This window comes from Lygodium microphyllum, chromosome 8 (assembly GCF_053477565.2).
Source record: "Lygodium microphyllum isolate KBCC chromosome 8, Lygodium_microphyllum_v1.1.10, whole genome shotgun sequence".
NCBI classification, from domain to species: domain Eukaryota; kingdom Viridiplantae; phylum Streptophyta; class Polypodiopsida; order Schizaeales; family Lygodiaceae; genus Lygodium; species Lygodium microphyllum.
In genome coordinates this window covers 133,719,807-133,745,183 of record NC_141142.1, presented here as the reverse complement: position 1 = coordinate 133,745,183, position 25,377 = coordinate 133,719,807, and the positions used below count along the sequence as shown (strand labels likewise).

The 25,377-nt window shown below is 40.1% G+C and overlaps 1 protein-coding gene across 1 annotated transcript; it reads left to right on the top strand.

Moving 5' to 3' along the window:
* Nucleotides 1-13,740: 13,740 nt before the first annotated feature.
* LOC148032883 (uncharacterized) lies at nt 13,741-14,896 on the top strand. The gene is made up of 2 exons (XM_087684196.1): nt 13,741-13,832; nt 13,967-14,896. Exons 1-2 carry the CDS (start codon nt 13,819-13,821, stop codon nt 14,667-14,669), a joined length of 717 nt encoding a protein of 238 aa, XP_087540322.1. The 5' UTR covers nt 13,741-13,818; the 3' UTR covers nt 14,670-14,896.
* Nucleotides 14,897-25,377: the final 10,481 nt, after the last annotated feature.

Genomic DNA, 25,377 nt, shown 5'->3' with positions numbered 1-25,377 from the left:
CCATAATACCACATCCTTATCTTGCCCATGTCCTCTCTCAACAAACATAGAGTTTTGAATCACTGGAGTCCCTTCATCCAAAGCAAACTCTCCCTTTCTTTCTACCATGAGCAATCACCCTGCCAGTTCTCCCATTATGGAACTCTTCAATGAAACATCCAAACTTATTGAATCTCACCTACAATCCTTGATCTGTCATTTGACCAATCAATGCTAGGTTCTTAGTTATTGTGGGCACATAAAGTACATCACCAAGCTTGTTCTCAATCCCATCTTTAGTAACAAGTGGCACACTACCAATATGACTAATTTTGTGTAAAGTATCATCACCAATGGCAACATATTCATCATTCTGCATTTGCTCCTTGCTATCAAGCCACTCAGCATGATGAGTCATGTGGTTTGTAGCTCCTAAATCCAAAAACCAGTCATTCTCACGAAGAGGATGAGTCATGCTCCCAAGCACATGCTCCATAGCAAATAGGTGGCCTCTAGGCGATCCACCTCTAGGTCCATACCCTGTACCACCATAAGTGCCTGTATAGTGGCCATATTGGGTCCTTCCACGACCCCTAGACATGGCATTCTGTTGTTGATAACAATCCCTCTCAAAGTGACCAAACTCCCCTCAATAATGACAAGTGCCATCTCTTTGTGAAGAAGGACTAGACTACGTCCTCTACCTCTAGGGAAAGATCTCCCCCTGCCTCTATGCATGAAGTCACCACGACCAAAGTTACCTCTTCCACAAGCAAAACCATAATTACTACGACCAAGTGAAGAGCCTATAGCTCTAGATGAGCTGCCACGACCTCTCTGGTGATAGAAAACACTATCTCCACCTGCATTTTTGCCATTGCTAGATGCATTCAATCCCAACTTGATTTCTTCTGTAATAAGTAGCAATCCAATAAGCTTCTCAAAGTTAGGCATAGAGCCTCCCCTAACAGAAATAGAGGTATCCAAAGATTTGAAAGCTGGTCCAAGCCCATTTAGTGTCACTGACACTAAATCATCATCATCAACAGGTGCATTAATGGATGCAAGGTCTTCTGAAATTTGCTTGATTTTTGCCACATAGTCACTGATACTGCGATTGCCTCTCCATGCACCATGTAATCTCTACTTAAGTTGTATCTTACGAGCCTCTGTACATGTTCCATACATTTTTTCTATGATTTCCCATGCCTCCTTACAAGTACTTGCCTTTTTGATACGAGGAATCAATGTTTCTGAAATACATATGGAGATCCAATGTAAAACCTTCATGTTCTTCCTAGTCCAATCCTTGCACACTTTCTTTTGCTCTTTAGTTGGATGTTCGGGAACTTCTAGACATTCATCATCACCTGTTATGAGGTCCCATAGACCTCTACCCATCAAAAAATTCTCCATCCTGTAAGACCAAACACTATAGTTGTCTTTGGTCAATTTGTCTCCCATGATCTGAGTGATCTATGCCATGTCAAACATTATGACTGCTGCAAATTCAGAAGATAACAACAATACAATCTTTCCAGAAATGGTATTCAGCAATATGATTGTCATACATGTGTCCAAAAATTGTCATATACATCCATCCATGATGCCAACATGTCATACATTCAGTTCCCAGCAAGAAAAATCCAAATCCGATTCCACATGATGTCTATATGACCCGAAATGCATCAAAACATGGGTCTAAAGTTGACCACTTTTCCTGTAACTTTTATGCAATTTTTTTGTGCCAAACTAAAAGTGCTTGTCAAGATGAAGTTGCAAAAGATTTCCCAGAATTTTTTGAGCAAAAAATCAACCTCCAAATAGCTAATTCAACACTACAAGACATTAATGCAACACAACTTTCCCTTGAGCACACAGAACCCTGTATAATGCTGCAAACACCCAAGAACATTGAAGGCCCTTCCATAGCCTAGTTGTTAAGGTCTACCACCTGTTTACTTATGATTGCAGAATGCCTTTCTAATGAGCATCCATGATTTTGCACACATAACCAGATTTTGCCACTTGGAACAACTAACCAGCCAGCTTACAGCTTCAGCCATAGCTCAACATTGAGCATATATGTATGTTGCTGCAGACATGTTTTACCATCTGATGTTTCTTCCAAAATTCCTGAAAGAACATGACAATAATATGAAAGTAGGGTGGTTTCCTTATACACCATTTCCATCTTCAGAAATATATCGAACTTTACCATCACGTTCGGAGCTTCTTAAAGCTATGCTTTCAGCTGATCTCATAGGATTCCACACTTATGATTATGCTAGACACTTTGTGAGCGCCTACACCGGTATTCTTGGCCTGGACGGCTGTCTCTCCACCACAGCAGGCTTCTTCTTCATCGACTGGTAGCAAGAAACACAGCTATGGTTACCAACCCAGCCTCCTTTGTGGCCTTGCCACGACCTGCCCTACATTGCTCCCTGTCATCATCGTCGTCGCCTTGTAGCTCCACAAGCCTCCATTTCTTGAGCCACACGCAATCCAAGAGCACCGCAGTCCTGCACAGTCGGTCCTCTCTGCGCGTCAGGGGTGGACTAGATGGCGAATCCGCTTCGACAACCCACAAATAGTCTGTAGTCCAAAGGCCTAGGCATATTGATACATTGAGAGAGGCACTAGAGTCTGCAGCTGCGTCGTTGCAGACTATGAGTGATTATGTGCTACATAATGCACATTGTCCTGTCGTTATTGTTAGGTCATCTGAGGCACTTCAAAAAACATCATTCAAATCATCTGAGAGGTCCAGAAAGATTGTGATAGCAGTTGATGACTCTAAGGAGGCTTTCCATGCATTCGTCTCGTCCTTATAGAATTTCTGTACTGAGCTAGACAAAGTAGTTATTTACCATGTGCACCATTCTACAGCCCCCTCCATTATAGCTGTAGGAGTAGGTGCATTTGAGATGGAAGAGATCTACTTGCCTCTTGATACAATTGATGAAATGGAAGTACAGGCTCTGATACCATAATAAAACTTCAAATAGAGGAAGACAAAGATGGAACAAGCATAGGTTAGGAGCTACATGCTGTCCTCCTCTTCATTATTCTTCAACCATTCCTCCAACAGTCCACACACACTAAAATGGTATCCTCAAAAGATAGATATCCCAAACTTAAGGACACTTTACATACAACCACATGATAAGGCTTAGACTATGCCTTATTTCTCAACAAGAGGGACCTACAGCTTTGTTGGCACTTTTTTGATATTGATCATTTCATGGATTGGGTTTCACAAAGTGAACTTGCATGTCCCAATGTAGTGTTTCTATCTCTAGTGCTTGACAAAGTCCTAAACCCACCAGGATCTGATTATCCAAATTATGATTGGATCCAAGTTACAGTGCAAAGTGCACATGTTTTGTTTAGCTTTCTTGTATTGCCATTTTGCCTCAACTTACTCCTACTGTCGAGCTTTGCAAGTAGAGTAGCACCAATAATGTTTTTGTATTTACAAAACCTAGTTGAAACTTTGGTTCAAGCATCACATGCACTATTTATTGCATTTATATCAGTCCAAGGTGATTCAAAAGAAGCTAACGACTCTATGGAACATGGTAGAGACTCTATGAAGGAGGAGCTTGTAGCCAGGTATGCTGAGAGAACATTGGAAAATTTCTCCAAAAAATTGAGCTTTGATCTCCTCGTTTCCAGAGTTGCTGTACCATTTGCCTACAGGAACCCTAGTATCAGTGTATTGTATCAATTGTCCTGCAAAGAAAGGTTTTGCCTCACATACTTAAAGAATTAGCAAGACTGATCCTTGGGCTGCCTAGTCCATATAAAATAGATGCTCTCAAGGAGGCATTTGATGTGATGATAGGTAGTGATTATCTGAGTCGTAAACATATTATTGTACCATGGTTGCAATCTCTTTCATATCTTTTGAAGAAAGAAAACAAGCTATCAAAAAATATGCACGTAGTGTCGCTACAAAAACATCAACAAGATTGTGCAATAAACCTAAATATCAGTTGTCTTGCAAAGAAAGGTTTTGCCTCACATAATTAAACAGATGTTCTCAAGGAGGCATTTGATGTGACGGCCGGTAGTGATGATCAGACTCGTAAACATATTATTGTACCTTGGTTGCAATCTCTTTCGTATCTTTTGAAGAAAGACAACAAGCTCCCAAAAAAGATGCATGTAGTGTCGCTGCAGAAACATCAACAAGATGGTGCAATAAACCTAGATATCACTAGTGGCTTTAGATCAAGAAACTGTAGGGTGTTAACATATGGCCACTATGGCATAATAGCTCTGCAAAGAAAGGGGCTAGGAATGCCTATTGTGGTAATTCCCATGTTGGAGGGTGAGTTCATGAAGAGAGTGAGGTGGCAGCAACATGAAAGTGAAGCACATTAAGTGTGACATACTTGCTTCAGCAATACTATTTGAGAATGGGAAGAACGTATGGCTACTTGACAAGCATTCTTGAGGAGGAAAAAAAGATTTGCCAAAAGTCACTTGAGGTCATGAAGGTGGGCAATCACAAGTTACTGCCATTGATCAGTAAGCTTTGGAGAGGCAGCTTTCACAAAACTTAGAAAGCAAGGACTAGTGCCAATAAAGGAGCCAACAACGAGCTCTATGAAATTGACATAGCCATCCTAGAATCGTAGCATGGAGGAAGGGTGGAATTGAAATTGTTGGACCAAATTAAGCTGACGATTGGCTTTGCAAAAGCTGGTGCAATTTTGACATCTAAGTATTACAAGAAATGTATTCTTTCCGTAGAAGAGGAGAAGAAGGAAAAAGTAGTTCGCCTGATCATCAGAACGTGGCATTGATTTATTCTAGTCAAAGATTTTTGCCTTGAGGAAAAGCTAAGGATTTAAATGCCTTAGTCTTTTATAGAGTTAAAATCACAACATGTGAAGATGGAAGAAGAAAACCTATACAATGGGGACATTATGAGAGCTTTAGGCCAACAAAAACATTTGTGTGTAAGGCTAGAGGTTGAGCTTGAATCCCTCACCTTCTTCAAAGAGTGTCATCAAATTTTGGAGAGAAGGTTTGAGCACGAGCTTTAAGCCCCTCGCCTACATCGAAGTTTCCATCATCGCGAGTTGCTATGAAGAATTGCTTGAGTTGGTTGGCTTGAGTTGGAACTTAAATCTTCTTGTCTACTTTTAAAGTTCGTCAACAAATTTCACGAAGCGGCTTTTGAGTCGAGCTTGATGTTCATCGCCTTCCTTGAATATCTTTTCACAAATCATGACATTCCACCTTCTTCTCTTCTCTCTCAATTCAAGATTTCGACTTTGTCTTTCCCAAACCTCTCGTGATTAAATCCGAAATTTTTTTGAGTATCTTTCCTATATCTTAATTCGACTTTGTTTTCGCATTCGACTTGAAACTTAAGCTCATATACCATAACATGTTGGTTTCATTGTTCCGACATGAACCCTTAAATAAAAACTCTAGGGTTTCCCCTATCCTATGCAATGCTAGGGTATAGCTCGGCAGTCACATTCTCTCCTCTCAATCTCAACACAACCATCACTTCCCCATGTGTCATTGTGCTTCTCTCTCTCACACCATAGTTGCGCGCAATTGCCTAGGCCTCCTGCCCATTGCTCCCTCTCGCAATTGTCATCTAGACAACATTCCTGCCATCTATCTCCCTAAGGCCGCCTTGCAAGCAACGTTTCTTTACCATCGCCCCCATCTTTCTCCCCTACTCCCGCTTCGTCGTGGCCTTTGTCCCCTACTTCTCTCTCTATCACCTCCTCTCTTCTCACTCTCTTTCCTATTTACCATGCCCTGTCACAATTTTTGCCACCCCAACCGTCCCTATACCACCTCCTGCTCTCCTCCTCCAGATCACCTCATGTTCCCTCTTCTAGGCCACCATGCCTTATCCATCCAGCCTACCACCATCTCCACCCATCTTCACCTCCACTACCACTAATGACACCTTCTCCCATCCACCTCTTTCATACCACATGCTAGAGGCCACCTGCCCTCCAACCTCTCCCCATCACCCCCTCACACTCTCATCTCCTCTCTACCCCTTTTGCTGCTAAACAAAGGCACTTCACTTCTAGGCCACCCGCCTTGCAGCTTTTTCCACTGCCATTTTAGCCACCACATCAAGGGAGGAGCACACGCACATCCCCCCCTTTAAAAGCACTATAACACACACATACTCTCCACCACCCATATTAACACACATATACATGCACTATACACATGAAACCTCACACATGTCTATTTGTTTCGGCACTCAACAAAGTTGCTTCACTTTTATGCTACCTTGACTTACGGTGCACTGCCCTATGCCACCTCTACCTCCCTTCCAATCTAACAGTAACCTTTTTCCATCACCATTTTAGCCACCACATCAAGGGATGAGCATACACATCTCCCCTTTCCATCCCCCCTTTAGTAAAAGCACTATATAACACACACACACACACACACCTCCCACCATTCACATTAATACACACATACACACATGAAACCTCACACCCCACCCCACTTGCACCACACCACCCCACACACACACAAATCCCACACCCACTACACGTACTCCATGTGCACAACATTGGACACACTTTTATTCCTTCAAGAGCATTGGCACACAAGAATCAAACGACTTTGTCTCACATAGTCTCTTGCATAGAAATACAAGCATTCATTTGTAGTGAGTGGCATGGCCTTCCTTCAATCCCATGAAGGATGTGCTTTGCACACTCTAGGATCCAAGTGAGTACTCATTCAATTCTCAATCGTCTACAACTTGCACATGCAAAAGAGAAGCATTGGCATGGCAAGAGAGAGTCTTGGGGGGCTCACCATATATATATTCTCTATATAACGTGCGTTCATGGCCTATTTATAAATATCCTAATCTGTGAATTTTTCTTGAATAAAATACAACCCTTTTCTATTCAATCTATAAGTAACCCCTTTATATGACACCCTTATGTATGTAAAAAATGTATAAAAATGGTGTTTTAAAAACCCCTTATTTTGAACTCACGTTATATATACATATATTCATGAGTGACCCCCTCGAGGAGAGAGTGCTTCAAGAGAAGATGAGTAGAGCTTCAACCTTTTGGCCACTCACCCTCACTCTCTCACTCTCTTACTCTCAATCTTTCACTCTGACCCTTACTCTCTCACAATAGAAGTAGGAAGGCAAGTGCACAAAGTTTGCACACACATGAATAACTTGTTTTATTCATTCTTATCCTTTTTATACATGATCTCTAGGGTAAGGGTTTTCCCATCCCTCTTGGCCATCCAATCCACTTTAAGGCCTCAATTGGACATCTCTCATTGCATGCTTTTCCTATGGTGAGAACAAACTAGATCCTTTATGGTTTTTCCACATGATTCTATGCTATCATTATAAATTGCACATAATCATGCATGGCTTGTGGATTTACATGATTAATCAATATAGTTGTTGTAACTTTGGGCAAATCAAATATGCATGTGCTTCATGCATACTATATTTTAGATTATAATCCAAGGACTATTTTTGAAAATTTAGCTCTTTCTCATGCTTGCTTGCACATTGCAGGCTATGTACTTCTTGCAGTTAACAATTGATGTTCAAAGGGGGTCAGCTTTGAAGGAAAAGGGAAGGATTTGGAAATGCGGCATGTTCTAAGTGTTGGTGGCTAGATGAGAGGACCTCATAACGTAAAAAGAATAGCTACTATGATGCATAATAATGGCAAAGATGATGAATCTGATTGGTGAGATACAAATAAACTCCTCTTTTCTTAGAACTTTGTTGGTGAAGATGTACAATAATAATTATGTGGATGTATGAGGTGTTGGTTGGTGATTTGTTAGAACTTCTTATGATGCTAAACGTACCTTAAACTAGTACTTGTGGCATTACGATAAAACTGTGGTGTCCTTTTTCCATGCATATATGTTTTTCTTTTGTGTTTCTTTATAGTGTATGGTCATCGAAATGATAAATTTGAAAACTAATGCATGTTTATGACTTCTCATTGTCAATGTTGAAGAAATAGACACCTTGAAGGAGAACCTAGAAATAGAGATGGCATACCGAATAGAACTTTACCATGCCATTGGGTAAGGACAGAAAAGAGAAGAAAGATTGATAGAGGATATATTGTTCGAGAGAGGTTTGTGTTAATCCTTAAGGTAGTTTTATTCCTTTTCACCACAAGATGGCTCACGGACCTTTGTATTCTTTTTGGAGTCCTTACTAAGAATTATGCTCAAAGATTTTGCAATCAAAACTCATCTATCATCTAAAGTTTATACCTGAGGGTTTTTTTAAAGATAAGCATGTTGACTTCTCCTTGAGTCTTTAATCACATTGCTAGGCTTGTAAAGTGGAACCCAAATCAAACAAACTCTAGCACTAGGTCACTAGACCCACCAACACTCCTTAGTTCTATGACCATAGGTTTTTGTTGAGGGGTTTCTCCTAGCAAACGACCATGTGTCAATGTAAGAGGTTGAGAGGAAAAAGGTATGGCTATGATAGAAGGGGTGGGAGGGGGGAACAAGGAGAACCTGACATGTGCATAACTGATGTACAAAGAGAGAGGGAGAGTAACATCCAAGAAATCCTTAATGCAACCGACTTGGTTAGCATTGACCATTGAATGCACCCTTTATGCATGAAAGGCAACGTGTGTGCATGTCTCGTGGCCTTGCAAAGAGAGAAAATTAAAATCTATGTTTGAGAAAAAGGAAAAGAGGTTTTGGAACAAACTTGTCAATTATAAGATAGTGTAGAGGTTATGATGTTTCAAGATAATTTAATACCGTATTGGGGAATATTGGAATTTCTCATAAGTTTGGGACACGTTGTCATATTGCTGCGCATTCGAGGTGTGTAAACCACCCAAAAGTTGTGCATGGGATTTGGTACTTTGTATATATTTAGTTGTTGTGATTACATTTATTCTCAGCGTATGAGTATTGATGCTCACATGAAGGGCTTCACTTCAGAAGCTTTTGTTTATAGCACACTTATTAGTATCTATGGTAAATGTGGCGCTTGTAGCCCCTTGGTGGGCAACTCTCTTGTGGATATGTATGGGAAATTTGGCTCCCTTGTGGAAGCGCATCATGTTTTCAACAACTTACCCATTCGTGATGCAGTCTCTTGCCTCATTACGGGCTACTCCGAACATGGTTTTGGTGAGGAAGTGCTCACATGTTTCAAGCTTATGCAACAAGGGGGTGTGTCTTCAGATGCTGTAACTTATGTTCTTTGCTTGAAAGCATGTGATAGTGTAGGACCACTGCCACAGATCCAGTAACAGTTCTTGCCATTTTTCAAGAACTCGGGACTGATGTGAATCTTTATGCCCTTGTTTTTGGTGAATCCGTTCTGAATGATGCGGTTGCGATATCTCTTTACAGGACAGTGGTGAATGTTCGACATCATCTAGCTGCCAAGCACAGTCTTATTGCAGGATTCAAAGGGTCTAAAAAAGGAAGAAAAGCAAATGGCTATTTTTAAAAAGGGAGCTTTTTGAATCGGAAATGAGGGAAAAATGGGCAATCGTGGAAGGGAAAGAAAAAACAACGAGGGAAAAAGCCTGAGGAAGCTCTGAGCGCGGAGAGAGGCGGAGTCGTATGGAAGAGAAAAGATTGGAGGATTGAAACAGGGAAAGAAGGAGGATAATACGGATGCTAATCTGGGAGAAAAAAAAAGGCGCTCTGCAATCGAAGAGATGGGAGAATGCTGACCTGAAGGCGAAGAGAGGAAACAAAGAAGAAAGAAGGAACGACGGTGATGCAGTAAAAGACGTGAACAAAGCCATATTGAAGTTGACGAAGTGACGAGTTCTTCAGAAGGACGAGAAGTTGTAGTGACAATGGCAAGCTTGGACAACGTTGACGGTGGGATGACAAAACAAAGATGATGCTGCAGAAGTTGATGTCGAAGCTGTGAAGGTCGAAGAAGGAAGTGATGAAGATCACGTTAAAGCTGCTACAAAGTCGAGAATCGGAGGACGAAGCTGCTGCTGAAGAAGCAAGACGATGAAGACTAGCAATCGAGGAGCTCTAGGACAGAGAAGACAAAGGAGGGGATAGTTCAGCGGCAGGAAGAAAAATTGCGGATTTTTTTCTGACATCTTGGCTTCATGTTGAACTGCTAATGTGGTCCTCTTTCAGCGAATCCGGCGTGCAGGCTTGCAATAGCCGTGAAGAAGAATGAAGACCTTGGACTTTTACCAATTTTGGGTACTCTGCGGCTGATTGGAGAACAGGGGATGATTATGGCTGAAAATTGTAGGTACTGGGGACGGCAGAATTCGTTGTTTTTCTCTGGGTCTGCGGGACTCCTTGCAGGCTTCACTGCAATTGCTTCGGATGCGTTTTTCAGGTCACAATAGTTACTACAAGGCGTTTTTTTGGATGTCCTGGAAGCTTCTTAAAGATTTTCCTCAGTCCGCTGAAAGAAAAGCGTGGAGACATCTTTCTAGATTGGAGCTTTTTGTGGGTGTTACAAAAATCACATTCAGAGGTCATGCTCTGGCAGTGGCTGCAAGTTGGCTAGTGCAACTTGTTTTGGACATTTTCAGATGTTTTCGTAATATATATCACAGAAGAAGAAAATTGGTCATAAATGCAAGTGGTAAATGTCAGGATGATGTGGTAAGAGAAGAGATAGTGGTCCTATGGCAGAGACTTGTTGGGAACACACTCAAATGTGGAGCATCTCTGGGAATGGCATCGGTCGGAGCAGGCCTGGGAGTTATACTCATTTCACCATCAGCTGGATAGTGGATTGGTTGTGCAGCTGGAGAATATGCAGGCTCTGTTCTAATGAGCTTATAGCTAGATCCATGGATTATCTTTGGTACTTTTGATCCTCCAGAAGTAGATTAGGTGCAAGTTCAATAACTTCAACTTAACCATTGTGGGCTGTTTGTTAGCAGCAAGGCAATCTTCAAGCCTCCAGAGGCTATCCGAGGTGGAATTCCCATCTGCTTCCCTCACCATAATTCTCAGTGACTCCAATTATTTGAGCCCAATTTGTGGTACGGTCATTCTGGAACTTTATATTCCACAGTACTTGTGGAGAGAGTGGATCCACTGTTTCAACAGAGAGAATCAACTATCTAAAACAATTTGGCTGTTTAGAGTCTCTTCTCTTGTGTTTGTCCTATTGTTGCTGGACTGGCTACCCTGATCATAATAATCAACCAACTACGACTTTTCGAACTGACTTTGGCATGAAGTGTTTATGAGACTCAGTATATTCCATTGTGCTTGTTGAGAGAGTTGGCACTCTGGTGTTTCAACTGCAAAAGATCAACTATATGAAGCAAGAGCTAAATCTTTTTGCATGCATATTCGTGTGCTTTAAGAGGGAGATGGAATGCAGTTGTGATGTAACAATGTCTAGAACTGTGCAGACTGCCATGCCAGGACTGTCTCTTCCCTTATATGTGTAAGGCCTAGTTATTTAAATAAACTAGATTGGATTGATGAAAAAGTTCATAGTCAACTTGGACGAGGAGAGCAAACTGTATGAATGTATTGGTAGATATATTGAAGTTTAGAGAATGGTCATATTATCTTGGATAGCCTGTTCTTGCTTGATTGATCTTCTATCCTGAAATTATTCAAAGTCCTCTGTGGTTGCGACTTTGCTTTTCACAAACCCTTCGACAACGTGGCCAAAGCTTTGGATTTGTCATAACTTGAATACTATAACTCCAAATCGAGCACTCTATAGCTCAATCGATTCCATTTTTCAAGTGCTTTTCAATGATAGGTCACATCATATGGTTTTGAGAAACTTATGGACATGTTATCCGGGTGCCACCTTTTTAGTATTCAAAAAATAGGAATTGGGAGATTCCCAAACTCACTAATATTGTGTTATTTAGAGGAGATGCATCTCATAGTAGGAGACAAGTCAGATAACAACCATCGTTTTAAACCTACCTTACAACATCATCTCCCTCTTGAATAATTTCGATAGAGAAATTAGCTAATATCAACAAGAGTAACATCTCCAAAAGTAGAAAAGAGAATGTGTAAATCATTGTTTGCAATGTTATGATAAATTGATGCAAATTTGGATTGGCTTTGAGAAATCAACATACTCTCTTTTGCATGTGTGAACATATATATATTCAATGACCCAGTCCTTCTAGTTTGCATTGGGAGCATATCAAGGCCTCCTTAGCCCTACCCTCCCCTCACATCACTCCAAATAGTAGGAAGAGAGTTCCTTTTAGGATAGATGAGTGCAAGCATATAAAGTATATTTTATGCTAATGGAAATACCCTTGCAAGGCCAGCTTTATGCACCATACTAGTGGACTTATGAGAGTGGATATGGAAACCAAATACCCTTACCTTGTGGGATGGACTCTCAACTTTATAGCTCTTATAAGATATCGAACTACCTCATAATCGAGATTATAACCAAGTCTCCATACATTCTCTAATTGCCTTGACTAGCCACTATGATCAAGTCAAAGGGTCCTCAAACACCTTGTTAGTGGTACTTGCAACTGTAATACATGTGCTCTATTCATGCAAAAGAGTGTAACCATTTTATTTTGTATGGTAAGTAATGTCAATGTACTAGTGGAATCTTATGCATGTTCAACGGAACAATCTAAGCATTCATCTTTCACAATATCCCAAAAAACAAAGAAAAGAAGTCACGGCATTGCTTTGCATTATGAACTTATTTTTGGGGGGAATAAAAAACTTAATGTCATTTTTTGCAATTGCACTAGAGTGGATGGGTGGTCCATTGGCTAGGTCTTTGCAAAAGCCACTCTTTGCAACATCAGTAAAGTGCATGGGTGGTCCTCCATGAGAGAGAAAGCCAAAAGTGACTTGAAAAGTATGAAGGTATGGAACTTTGCATGACATGTTTTGCATTTCACATGTCTTCATGCAAGAGGGCCTTGCTTATAGGGTCATTTTGTCTCAATTATGCGCTTCTAAACACCATCAATGACAAAAGGGGTTAAAGCGGGTGGGTTGTAACTCGTTCCTTTGGAGTTGGCAAGATCTATCTCTTACTAACACATCTCTTCATGCAAGAGGGCCTTGCTTATAGGGTCGTGTTGGCTCAATTACACGCTTCTAAACGCCATCAATGACAAAAGGGGTTAAAGCAGGTGGGTTGTAACTTGTTCCTTTGGAGTTGGCAAGATCTATCTCTTACTAACACAAACACATTCAACCACATGCTCGGCAAGGCTCACATCGGTACATGCCGTGCTGCTGGTCCATCCATGTATGTGATGCCTATATCTTGACCCCATGATGCCAAACTTTGTAATATTTCCCCCAAGAGCCTTGCAAGCTCTAAATTGAAGGTCTACGTTGTACGACCAGTAGTTTGAGCTCGAAGTTGTACGAGCTGCCAAGGATTAAAGGCCTCACAATAGACAGAGCTCGAAGTTGTACGAGCTGCCAAGGATTAAAGGCCTCACAATAGACAGAGAGAGAGAAAGAAAGAGAGAGAGAGAGGCGCCATGAACGTTGTACTACAGCAATTTCAATCACATGCTCAGCAAGGCTCGCATCAGGACAAGCAGCACGGCCGCAGCACGGCATGTATCGATGTGAGCCGTGTTGAGCATGTGATTGAAAAGGTCACCAATTTCAACCACATGCTCGGCAAGGCTCACATCGGTACATGCCGTGCTGCTAGTCCGTCCATGCATGTGATGCCTATCTCTTGACGACATGATCCCCCCCCCCCTCTCTCTCTCTCTCTCTCTCTGTGTCTACCTTTAAAACGACAGCGCATCAGCCTCGCAACTCGCTGAATCCACCAATCCATAGCTCCGGCACGTCTTCGTAATTTTACGAGCCATGGCTTCTTCTAGGTATCGTACAGTGCGTGCGTTTTTGTGTGGGAGAGAGGCGTATAAGATATGCTAAACATTGATCCGCTTAGTCTCTTCTTTTTTCAGGCTTTCTTCCCCTCATCCCTTTTTCTTTGGTTGTGATATTCAAGCAGCAACTGCAAGACGAAGGCGATGATCATGCTCATGGTGGCGATGCTGCAGCTTTCCATGCTAGCAACCACCACCGCGGGATCGCCTGAAGCAGCACTCCAACGGTTTCCATGCCCGGAACTCCCCTTGGTCTACCCCTACTGGAGCATGTGCTTCTCGCCCGCTTTGTATTATTACGGCGAGGAGCTGTACGAGTTCATGTCCGTGGGCTCCGAGGGAGCCGGCAGCTATTTGGCTCCCGAGTGGGATGAGAGCAACTCCACCTACTATGTGCGCTTGTCCGACGAAGGTGCAAAGTATAGGTTCACCCACATTACCCGTGAACTCCGGCAGTTCGTATCGCAGGAGGACGATGTGCTGATCGAGAATGCGGACACTGGTAGGGCTCTGGCCTGGAGACAAGAAGGAGAAGGCGAGTACTTCCTCGTGGAAACAGATCCGGGGCTCGGGGCCACATTCCAGTTTTCTCAGCGCCGGGATGTGGCTCTGCCCTGCCCTCGCATTGCGGGTGCAGTCTGCCAAGCCTACGACATCCTCGTCTACCTGAAGTCCACTGGCTTGGCCGCCTACTCGGAGGAAGGGGCCATCTACTTCAAGCTGTCTAGCGAGGATCATCTCCCCTTCGTTCTCCGACGCAGCAACAGCACGTCCCCCATTCAATCGCAGCGCCGCCAGCAGGCGGGTATCAAGTCCGTGGTGGCGTAGCTGGTTGCTGCTGCATGCTGTTACGACTCTTACTAGTTCTGTTAGTAAGAGTAGTACTTCTTGTTAGTACTTCCTTCCTTCCCGCAGCTTCCCCCTCGACGTGCTTGGCAGCTATGTCACCCCATGACGTGCTTGGCAGCTTCTTGAGTGCGGCTTATCCACCATGCATCGCACATGAATCCCATCAATAAATAAATATAAGTAACTAAAAGTTGGATTTGCATAGATACCTTCATGTTGCTGCTTGCGTTTTCGAGCTCGCATCGCGCATGGATGCGTCTCTTAATTAATTATTCACGAAACCAATCACATTCAAACCTTCCTTCGAGAATTATTGCACTATTCTATTCCTTGCACTATAATTGGCATATGTGAGCGCCGAATTCCCCTTACCCACCATTGATCGATACTTTGACTAGATCATGTCATGACTCTTTACACTTGCTCCATGAGGGAGGACACCATAATAGAATGGAAGCAAAGATGCGAAAGGCAAACACACTTAAGCGGGGGTGTCAAAATTCACGGTCATACTACAAGGGATTAGGCTTATAGACGGCCTCACAAACATTGAACTAAAGCAAAAAGCTATTGGCAATCTAACATTGTGCATATTCTCATGTCAAGAAACTTCGTCCCTTTATGTGTATATATAGAAAAGAACAAGTGCCACTTTAATCACGTTTTTAAACAAACAACCTTTTGTAATTTGCACGACCTTTAAACATCAATATATACACGCTTCTGTTGCAATTTTCACTTGCATTGTCAAGTAGGTAAATGTGCTTTGTCATGGGGAAAAACATAGGGAGCTATTGAATGTAGAACTCTTCTTGGAGCCATAATTGTGCAACCAACAACTTTTCTTTTTTCTTTGGCCCTTGTGTGCTTTGTTGGACATTGTTTATACGAATAGAATGGGAATCATGTGAGAAATTACATCCAAAAATATAACTTGATATAGCAAAATGTTAAAGGAAAATAGTTTTTAAAATGAAAATAATTGTTGTTTGCATTACAACTCAAAATGAGTTTGCATAGACCTTTAGAAGCCAAAGTTTAGCTTGCATACAAAAATAAAAGAATTCTAAGCTACCAAATCTTGGATTTGATTGTAAAGTAGAAGTTCTAATTAAATCTTGATAGGAGGCGTCCGCATCCCTATCGTGTATACCTAAATGGTACACGTGCGACTTGCACCTCGAGAAGTGTAAGCTATGAGAAGGATTCGGATCTCCTTGTGATGATGCATGCATGATACATGCTATAAGAACATTCTTTCGCTCCTTATTGTGTTTCTCTATCTTTTCTTTCAAGATATTGCTTAGACTTTAAGTAATATGGCATTGGCCACAATGTACGCAATTAGAATGTTCTCCATCTGCAAAAGACCTAGAAATAATACAACAAGACCTAAGAAATAAAAAATTAACAAGGTCATTTGCAAAAAAAAAATAGATGATAGAAAAAAGACCATTGTTCACACTCACTAACATGCTCTATTTGTAAAAAATCATTTGCAAAGATGCACAAAGACCTTTCAAAGAACCCTACACAAAATAAATTTAGAAAAAACTACATTACTACATGAAGGCCAAAAATCGTACATGTTTACCTCGAGGGATTCATTGTATCCATATCCTCTATATCATGTGTGTTCAAGACCTATTTATGAATACCTATATCTATGAAATTTTCCTAAATAAAACACAACCATTTTCTATTCAATTTATAAGTAACCCCTTTATATGGGATCTTTCTTTGTGTTAAAAAAAATGTAAAAATGGTATTCACTATTATAAAGCATGTTTATAAATGCTATTGATAGAAGGGTCAATTGTCCATAAGCTTAGAGAGGACCCAGATCTCAAGCACACAAATATAGAGATGCTACATGAATTCTTAGGCGATATTCCCTCAATACTCAATCATATGCATGTTGGATTAATGTCATGCATGGTAATTGCATATTTGCTAGATAACTTACATAATTGTGCTCTACCCAAGAAGATATCATGCTAAACTTTCGAGTTTGGGGAGAATAATCTAAGAGTAGGCATCATTGATTAGGGTTTCATATAGAAGAAAACTGGAATTTAAATGGTTATCTTGTCAAGTTTTCTAGAATTTGAATGCTTTTGAAAGCTTACAATTGTTTTGATTTAGTTTTAGTTCAAAGTTATGCTTGACATTATTTTAGTTTGTGTTTGAATTGGATAATATGAAGTTAGCTTTTTTGCTTGAACATTGCCTCCATGTTTATGAGTTTTGATTGTAAGCTATGAAAAATAAATAAATGTGAGAAAAGTAAAATTTAGAAATCACATATAGCTACTTGTAATTTGGTGTTCTTCGCATTTAGGCACTATAACAGAAACCAGGCATAGACGCGCATGTTAGACACGCAAAGCCCGGTGCGTCTATATGTACGTGTAAAAGTGCATGTAAATAGACATGAATTTTGCATCTATATATCCGCGCAAATAGATGCCACTATAGACGCACCAACAGACGTGCAATTATTTAACCACCTAAAATTGGAATTAATATAATTTAAAAACTAAAGTTAATAATTATTTAACCACCTGAAATTGATTCTTGAGCATGCACGTGTGCGAATGATAAAAACCATAGAATTAAGAATACACATTGAATCATTGAATTATAAAAATAGAGTTAATAATTACTTTTTCATTACTCTCTAATGAATGGCAGTTCCTCTAGTTGTGACAAGCCTGATATAAGTAATTAGTGGCAAGCGACAGAAACCTTATTATTAGTAGCAAGCATTGCAATATGTATCTCGTAATTTCTCTACTTGAAGATGATAAAAAATACTTTTTTTTAATTATGGAAAATTCAATTTAGCTTTAAACTTGACTTTTGATTCTTGAGTATGCACGTGTGCGCATGATAAAAACCATAGAATTAAGAATACACATTGAATCATTAAGCAAATTAAGTATGTTACAGTGAATGATCCATCTCATCTTCAATGAGATCAGCCCTTGCTAAACTATCTACTTCTAGGTCTATGTTACCAAGAGGTAATGAAACAAATAAGTCTATCCCACTATCAGATGTGTTGCTATATTGCTCAATAACTTCATCAATATCATCGACAATCACATTATTGTCTTCTTCTGCGTTTCCGTGAACATCCTCGCGAGGTTCATCTTGTACTATATCATGCATATAATCCATTATGGTGTGATCATGCACATCATCATTAATTGTTGGATTGTCATCTGCTATCTCCATGTCGGTAATATTACCATATATTGGTTTTGAACGATTAGATATAGGGATGACATACCACCATTGGTTATTGTTTACCATTGGATTATACACAACTTGTATTTGAAAAACAAAAGCAAGAAACTTAAATACTTATTATATTGTGTATATGTATCACATGTATATATATTAAAAAATTAGCCTTTGCATATATACATGCTCGCAAAGTTGAGATAGTACTAATGTGTCATTCTTGTTTTGGTGAAATTTTGTAGAGTCAATGATTACAAAACCACTTGGATGATGTCTGATTGTGCAATGCTCACCATTTGTTATCACTTCTTTAAACCACTTCACATCTAGTACATATATAAAGAATCGTCTGAAGTCAAGCTTCAGAATATCTTGGATCAAGCCACAATAACCTTCCATGGTACCATTGGCATCCTCAAAGTGAGCAAGGACACCACAATCTTGGGTATTTCTCTTTTCATCTATACGTTGAGTTCGAAGAGAGAGAGAGAGAGAGAGAGAGAGAGAGAGAAGAATAAGGAAAGGAGAATAGGAGGAGGAGAAAATAGATAAATGAGAAAAAAAGGGGAGGAGAAGAAAATACAGGAGATAAGAACAAGAAAGAGGATAAGAGAAACATGATACAAGAAGCAAGAGGGGAGTAAAAGAGGCAGCAAGAAGAGAAGGGATAGAGGCCACATAAGGAGTAAAGCTAGCTAGAAGAGTCCATCATCACATTGACAACCACCGCGAAGGGAGTACTACTTCCAACTTGAAAACTTTGTATGCCCTCTCATCTATAACATCCACTAATGGCTCCTTTCATCTCTACAAGATCTTTGTCTGGATTTTAGGTTTCTAATTAAACTCTTCAAGACCAAATAAACTTGGAAGGCTAGTGAGCAAGAGACCCATATTCACGATGGGCCCGAACAGTTGATGCTTTGGAGCATGAAGCATGGGGGCTGCAAATGGAGCCATGAGCACGGAAATGTGCAATCTCTTGCAACACAATCCAAGGATCCTTTTGTAGATTAACATTCATTGAATACAAGGTCTACAAACATAATCAAAGAAATTTTAATTTGTAAACAAAAATATTATAGTTTGGCAAATAAGAAAGTTCAATTTTCATAAGAAAGGAACATTGGAATGAACTAGAAAATATTAGTTTAGATGGTAAATTTTGGAAATAAGAATAGTTGCATGTAATTAAAGTGCATCGAATAGATTCACACCTAAAATTGAAAAAGTTCAACCAGGATAGGAAATAATGTAAAATTAAGAAAACAACTCAAGTGTAGCCACATGTAAGCAAAGTGCATGAAATAAATCAATATTAAATTCAAAAAGATCATTTAGAAAATCCACGACAAATTGTTAGCAGGAATATCAATTATATTTCTAGGTAGCTACAAGTCATGTAGACATAGCAAAAAGTGATTAAGGTAATTAAAATTAATTCGTTAACTTGGTTATTAAGTTAGGTTAATTGAGTAGAAGATATACTCTTGATAGAATTAATCACACCTATTTTAAGTAGAAAGTATTTAAATTTTATACCTACTCGTTAAGAACCTAGGATAAATAGAATAAAACTCATTAAAAACTATAATACAAACACATATGTAAATTGAGAAGAAGGGGTAGAAGAGGCATATGTGTAGTGCCCAAAAATTTGTGAAATGTGGTCCATGTATCTCTCTTGATACCAATGAAGTGTAAAATTTAAAGTTGAAGGAATCAAACCTCTTTCTCATGTAGCTTGGTTTTTAGTATCTAAATCCCTATTTTCAACCTATACAACAACTCAAAATCCACGGAAAAAAGTCACATGCTTTTAAAAAATCAAAGGAAAAATAGAAATTGAATCCTAGGCAGCAAGAGTTTAGTTTTTATTGGTATCCAAAGCAACAAGACATCAACCATCCTAATGCCAGGAGGAATATTCCACACTAGATTACATGAGATCACGGTGAATTCTATGAGAACACGGTGGATTCTGTGAGGTTTTGTGGTGGATTCCGTAAAATTACTATATTTATTTGTCGGGGCTCGTACACAAGGTTGATTCCTTGTGCGAGAAGTTGATGGGGACACCTATCGTTTTCGAGCATCATGTTAATTTAATGTGCATGTGGGTGACTCCACAGTGGGTGATTCCACAAAATACATATTTAAATTAATGGATGTTTATGAGTTTAGAGTACACTCATATTAAAGTAAGGTTAGGACGGATTTCCAACCTATTTATTTATTTTGTAGCTCAAGACTGCTAAGTACTCACTTTTCTCAGTTCAATTTTATTATTTTCTAACAATTGTGAATGCTTTAGTTGATGTGTAGAGCAAGCGGCAGTGGCATTGGGAAGCACTGGGCAATAGTGTGTATTCAAATTACCTAGAAGAAATTATCATTTCTAATGGGCACATGTCTTATTATTAAAGGCATGGTGCAAATATTCATTTAGCCACGATTATTTATTGAAATGGTTGATAAATATTTATTATTTTGTATGCGTATGGGCACACGATTTAAATATTTCATTATTGGACGTTGTATTTGGGCACAGTCCGACTCTTGGGCCGCCCAACCACTTTATTCTTTATTTGGACAAAAGCAAACACAAAAGCTAAAGCATGCTTATTTGTAAAATTGTGCTATTTTGAGCTTTGAGATGAATAAATTTATAAATACATGCCTTGTGGAGTGCTCACACAAGGCATGGGGGGAGATTGAACCTAATTGGTCTTTCTGCCTCATGTTGTGCAAGTCTATTCTCTTCATTTTTCACCTTAAAGTAGAGTTCTTTGTTCTTGGGGACCTTCCGACGCTTGCTATGTACGCATACAATATCGGATTGCGCACTAGTGGTATCAGAGCAAAGTTAAGATCAAGGGCTTCCATTGGCCTACCATCTCACGCAAAGGCGAAGCTCTTGGAATGAATGAGCTCTGCAGTCAATCTCGCGACAATTGGTCAATACCACCATATTCATGGCAAGGAAGAACCCCCCGTTGTATTGATGGATCGCAAAGGACCTCTCTCAGGAAGCAGAGGACCACTTGGGAAGTTCCTTTATCCAAACATTTTTTCTTAGAAAGCAAAAACTTTTATTAGTGAATTGAAGATAATAAAGCTTGATAAGCTTTATAATAAATCTTAATCCCTTAAAATCCAGCGTCTACGGTGGCAGTATGTTTTCGACGGTGTTAAATCTGTCAATGACGTCCTGTCATCCTGATTCATTTCATTAAAATTCTTAAGCTTTTTAATAAAGCTTAAGACTCTAAGCTTTTTAAAGCTTCAAAGTCAATCTTAAAATTTCTCTCTAGTGGGTGTCACATGGAGTTCTTCTACAAATCAAACCCGAACCAGTTTTATAACTCCCTACAAACCCTTGTTCACACCCGTGATGTGATAGAGATAATTTCCAGCAAACAAATTGCTATACACAGTCTACACAAGCAAAGTATTCATTGAAGAAGGATTTTATCAATTTTCATACCTGCAAAAAAGAGAAAGATCGCAAAAAAACCATTAAAAAAAAGAAACAAGCCTTGTAAACCTGACTTTGAGCTACGCTCATCCCGCTAACAAGATTTCAAGTGTGTGAGGTTGTTTGCAATTTTGCAGGATGACCGATCAAAATATGAAAGAATTTATGGACAAATGTGATTTACCAGAACCAATGGTGGAGCAAAAACTGGATCTATTTATGATACAACTTCAAGAGGAACGAACAGCACATCAAACTTTGCAAGCTCAATTGGCAACTCTTCAATGGTTTACTCTCGAAAAAGATGGACTGCAACCCAAAGATGTTATATGACGTACGATGGATGCGACACTCGAAACATGATATCTGATAAATATCCTTTATAGTGGACCCCTCTTTAGACTCGTTGTTGGATGATGTCTCACTACCAGATGGATCATCTATTGTTTCTAATTCAGTAGAGGATAAAGAAGCTCTCTCACTCTGAGAAGACTCAGGGTAAGCATCGACTATTACTCAATTAGCACCTAGCAAGACTCGATAGCTAGGACGTCCTGCAAATCTTATCACCCTAAAATCCAAGAAGCATTCTACACTTGCAACTGTAACATGGACTTTAGTAACGCAACCTTATGGTTGCCTTAGACTATCATCAACCATTCTGAGAAGGGTGGAGCTATCTTTTTGGATGCCTAGACCCAACCTCTCCATCAACTCTGAACTCATGATATTAACGGAGGACCCAGTGTCTACAATAGCATGCTCCACTAATATCCCATCCACGTATGTTGGAAGCCTAGGTCAATTCTTTTCAGCATGATCAAACCAATCTTCCCCTACTCATGCTATGCCCAAAGGTTCTACAATATACCCAATACGCAGGATCTTCTTGAATTCCTTGCGTACTCCTGGAGATCCTTTAATCAACTGCAAGAGGTTTACATCTGGTTTGACTTCGCAAAGAGAAATTGCTAAATCAAAATCATGATAGGTAGCCAAAGCTCTCTTTTCTCACCAAACCATTCTTTCTTTTGGTCTCGATACCGGCCTTGGTGCTTCTTTCTTGGCACTTCCTCATCCTTCTTAGGATCGATTTTTTTGTCAACAGGCCTTAGAGGTCCACCTTCCATGCCAGGATTCAAGACTTGCGTCCCCTTATCCCCTTGCTTAGGGTTTTCCTCAACCGGTTTTGCATTATCTTTGTCATCATAATCAATATTTTCTAGTGAATCCATAAACTGATTCTAGTAACGTGGAATCAGTTGAAAAGACACTCTCTCAAACTCCTCAAGTAGGGTCATGGCAATTCGATGATACATACAAAGGATGGGATTCTGCACTGTGTATGTCCCATCTAGCTGATTCAAGATCAATTGGGAATCCCCTTTTACTACCAACCGCCGAATACCACCTTGCTTTGCAATATGCAGTCCCATTATCAAGGCTTTATACTCTGCCATGTTGTTATTGAATCCTACCCCAAGATAAGTAGCTAACTTCATCGTAACTCTACGTCGGGGATCTCAGATTACTACTCCAACATTCCCTTTTTTATTAGGGCCCCTGGATGCTCCGTCAAAATATAATGTGTATGTTCACAATGGGTTTACAAAGCCTGCCATCACGAACTCCTCTATTTGTAATTATGATAGTCAAAATTTAATATGTTTAGAGGGTGAACTAACGGCTCCATCCCCCCTTCTTCATTAAACTCAACAGGGATACTTGTCAACACTCGTAGGCAGTGATGGCAGAAGACTTTGATCTCCCACACAAAGGTTCCGTCTTCTCGCTCAATCACTTTGTATCCTTTACTCCACCAGATAAGTTCTGATGGTATCTTTGCTCCAGATATGGGTGCTCCAAATAAGAAATTAACTGCCCCATCAACCAGCTTTAAGCTCTTTTATAGGTCTCAAATCAGCCCCAGCATGGACCTGCAATGCATTTCTCTGTATTAGCATACTTAGAAATAATAAGTTTTAATCTTATTAAGATTAAGCTTATTTTTAAATTCTAACCCCTGCAAATTAGCTAGTAGAGCCGTAGACCTATTTTTTCCTATCTTAACAATCTTGTAGAGGCCATCCCATCTAGGTTCCAGCTTCCCTAAAAACAACTCCCTACTACACGCATCATAGTACAGAACTAATTGCCCTTTTTTAAAGGTATACTTCTTTGCTTTAAGGTCGTGCAAATGCTTCATCCGACATTTAGCTACCTCCTGGTGTAATAAGCTCTGCAATTTCAGCTCATCCAGGTGGGCTACGTTCGTGAAACGTTCAAAGAGTGCATCCTCATCTCCCAAAGAGTGGTTAATTGCAAACCGTATGGTTGGCAACTCGATTTCAAGAGGTAACACACACTCTTCCCCATAAACTAATTTAAATGGAGTATGGCCAGTAGCTCGCTTGAACGTTGTATTGTACGCCCATACTGCCACATACAACTTCCTGTCCCAGTCTCGTTTCTTCTCAAAGACTATTTTAGACAAGATACCCACAAGCTGCTTATTAGTACTTTCGACTTTCCTGTTGGGTTGCGGATTATAAGGGGTCGTTTTGCTATGCTTGATTTGCTAAGCTTCAGTCAGGCTTTTGATCACTTTATTCAAAAAGTGGGTTCCACGGTTCGACGCTAGTTCCTTTGGTGGACTAAAACGGCAGATAATCTGCTCTAAAAGGAAACTTGCAGTCTCTTTTGCATTGTCCTGGCTCGTCCCCCAAGCTTCTGACCATTTTGTAAAATAATCAGTTGCTACTATAGTGTACCTCTTTTGGGTAGTAGACGACGGGGTGATGGGACCCACAAAGTCAATGCCCCACTTCTCAAATGGAAGGATAGCCATGATAGGCGTAAGTGGGCGTTTCCTATTCTCTCTGCTGTCATGTCTTTGACATGTATCACATCTCTTAATATACTCAAAGGAATCTTGAAAAATGGACGGCCACCAATATCCATCTCTTAAAGCTTTCTGTGCCATCAACTGTCCAGCGAAGTGCCCTCCACACGTAGAGTCATCGCACTCTTCCAAGATGAAAGGAACCTCGTCAGGCATCACACATCGGCTATAGATATCATCAACACCCTTCCAATATAATGTTCCTACAATCAAGGAAAACTTCAAAGCCTATTGTCTGATTTTCCTCTTTTCAGATTTTGGTAAACCAGCTCCAATCTCTCTCGTTGATAGATAATGCGTGATAGTAGCATACCAAGATGGGATAGAAGCTGTATCAATTTTAAACATTTCTTCAATATCACTTTCTTCAGCCAAAGTCTCTTTTGGCTCCTCGAAATCCACAAGGCATTCCACAATCCCCTGCAACCTCGGTGGCTTACTCTTAATCTCATAATCGAACTCCTGCAAAGTGATTAACCACTTTGCTAGACGATCAGGCGGTTGTAGCTTGTTCATAAGAAATCTAAGCCGTTCTGCCTTTGTATAGAAAACTACCTTCTCATAGAGGATGTAGTGCTTGAATTTCTTAGTCGCAAAGGCCATCGCAAGGCACAACTTCTCCATATAGGTGTAGCTAATATTGAGATAGCATCTCAAAAGCTTAAAGAGGCCAGAATTCGCAACAAAGACCAATTTGATAGTAGGCACAGATTGGGACCTAAAGAGATAGAGGAGGGAGATTGGATATAGGTCTATGACAATAGTCTTGACAATCAGTATAATGCTATCCACAAGGTTTCAAGACAATGGTTTGGGCCTTTTTTGGTGCGGCACATGTGGTGCATGGCTGTCGTCACCTCGTGCAGTGTCCATGACAATGCTACATATTCCTTGGCAGAGCTTGATGGTACGGCTTTGCAGATTTTCATTGCAAGGAAAAGAATCAAATTATTCAAGAGAAGAGATGATGCACCCTATGCAGTTGAAGAGTTGGAAGATGAGATTTATGATAGACTTGAGCTAAGAGATGATGAACATGAAGATATGGATATTGGAGA